The sequence below is a fragment of the Pteropus medius genome, unplaced genomic scaffold (assembly GCF_902729225.1).
Source record: "Pteropus medius unplaced genomic scaffold, Ma_sr-lr_union100, whole genome shotgun sequence".
Lineage (NCBI taxonomy): Eukaryota > Metazoa > Chordata > Mammalia > Chiroptera > Pteropodidae > Pteropus > Pteropus medius.
In genome coordinates, this window is record NW_024345914.1 from 3,634 (window position 1) to 5,012 (window position 1,379).

Genomic DNA, 1,379 nt, shown 5'->3' on the forward strand with positions numbered 1-1,379 from the left:
CAGCTGAGAAGAATGACGCATTATGTTCCATCGGTTGGTGGCTGGTGCTGGCCACGTTTACAGGGGATGGGGTGTGCCGGCTCCGCCCCGTGCAGTCCTGTAATCGGCTTTATATCGGCCACGTAAGCACATGAAGCCCTAGACAACATAGCGAGACCTCTGCCGGTCACGCTGTGGGTACAGCCTACTTGCCTCTGTTTGTGGAAGTAACAGGGACGTTAAAAACTAGGGCAAAGTGTAAGAAGATTCTCAGGGCACCCGTGATTCTAATTCCCATACGGAGCCACACTGAGCACTTTCAGATGAGCTTTGCTTCTCTGTGCACACCATACACATGCCCGCACGCACACACGAGCACACACACGCACGCACACATCCTGATTTGACGTCGGTGTCGAAAGCGCACGAGGCCCCTCGCACCCTTCTCTCTTCTGCCCCTGTGTTACCTGGGCTGTCTCTGAGCCTTTTACGGTGTCCGTTCTTGAGTCGGGTGTTTGGGGTCGGCCAGGGTTCTGCTCCCCTGACCGCCTCCCTGTCTGCGTCCAGGCGGAAGACTCTGGAAGGTCCATTTCATGACGCCACGGTTGCACCCCGGCGAAGCGCGCACCTGCTACAGCCTCCTCTCGTGCCCCTGTTCTGGGGAGGGCGTCACCTGGCACAGCCCCCCTTTGCTCTTCGACCTCTCCAGGGACCCTTCCGAGGCCTGGCCCCTGTCCCCAGGCTCCGAGCCCCTGTACCACGCGGTGATCGCCAGGGTGGACCAGGCGGTACGGGAGCACGAGGAGACCCTGAGCCCCGTGCCCCCGCAGTTGTCCCTCGGCAACATTCTGTGGAAGCCGTGGCTGCAGCCGTGCTGTGGGACCTTCCCATTCTGCTCCTGCAGCCAGGACGGGGACCGCGGGGACATGTGACCGCACGCCGTCGGGGGGGCTGCCGCCAGAACGCGGACCGACGCGTGCCGGCGAGGACGTGGGGGAAAGGGAGCCCGCGTGCACCGCGGGAGGGGGTGTCCATGGGTGCAGCCGCAAAGGGGAACAGTCTGGGGGTCCCTCAGAAATTAAAAACAGAACTACCTTATGGCCCAGCAATCTTCTGTGCATTTATCCGTCAGAGGTAAAATACGCTATCAAAGAGACACCGGCACCCCGTGTTCATTGCTGCATCATTCACAACAGCCAAGGTGTAGCAACGACCCCAGTGACCTCCGACTGATGAATAAAGAGAATGGGATGGGCATCCCGTGCACCACGATTCAGCCAGGAGAAATAAGGAAATCGTGCCATTCGGGAGAACGCATGAAGCTGGAGGGCGTTATGCTGAGTGAAATCGATCAGGCAGGGAGGGACAGACACTGTGTGATCTCACTTTGTGTCCAGTTT

General features: G+C 59.3%; 1 protein-coding gene across 1 annotated transcript in view; it reads left to right on the forward strand.

Moving 5' to 3' along the window:
- LOC120612349 (arylsulfatase D-like) overlaps positions 1-1,379 on the forward strand; it is a 4,125-nt gene extending 2,746 nt beyond the window's left edge. Inside the window, exon 3 of the mRNA XM_039874778.1 lies at positions 547-1,379. Within this exon, the coding sequence (XP_039730712.1) occupies positions 547-911 (365 nt within the window). The 3' untranslated portion in view covers positions 912-1,379. The remainder of the gene's footprint in view (positions 1-546) is intronic.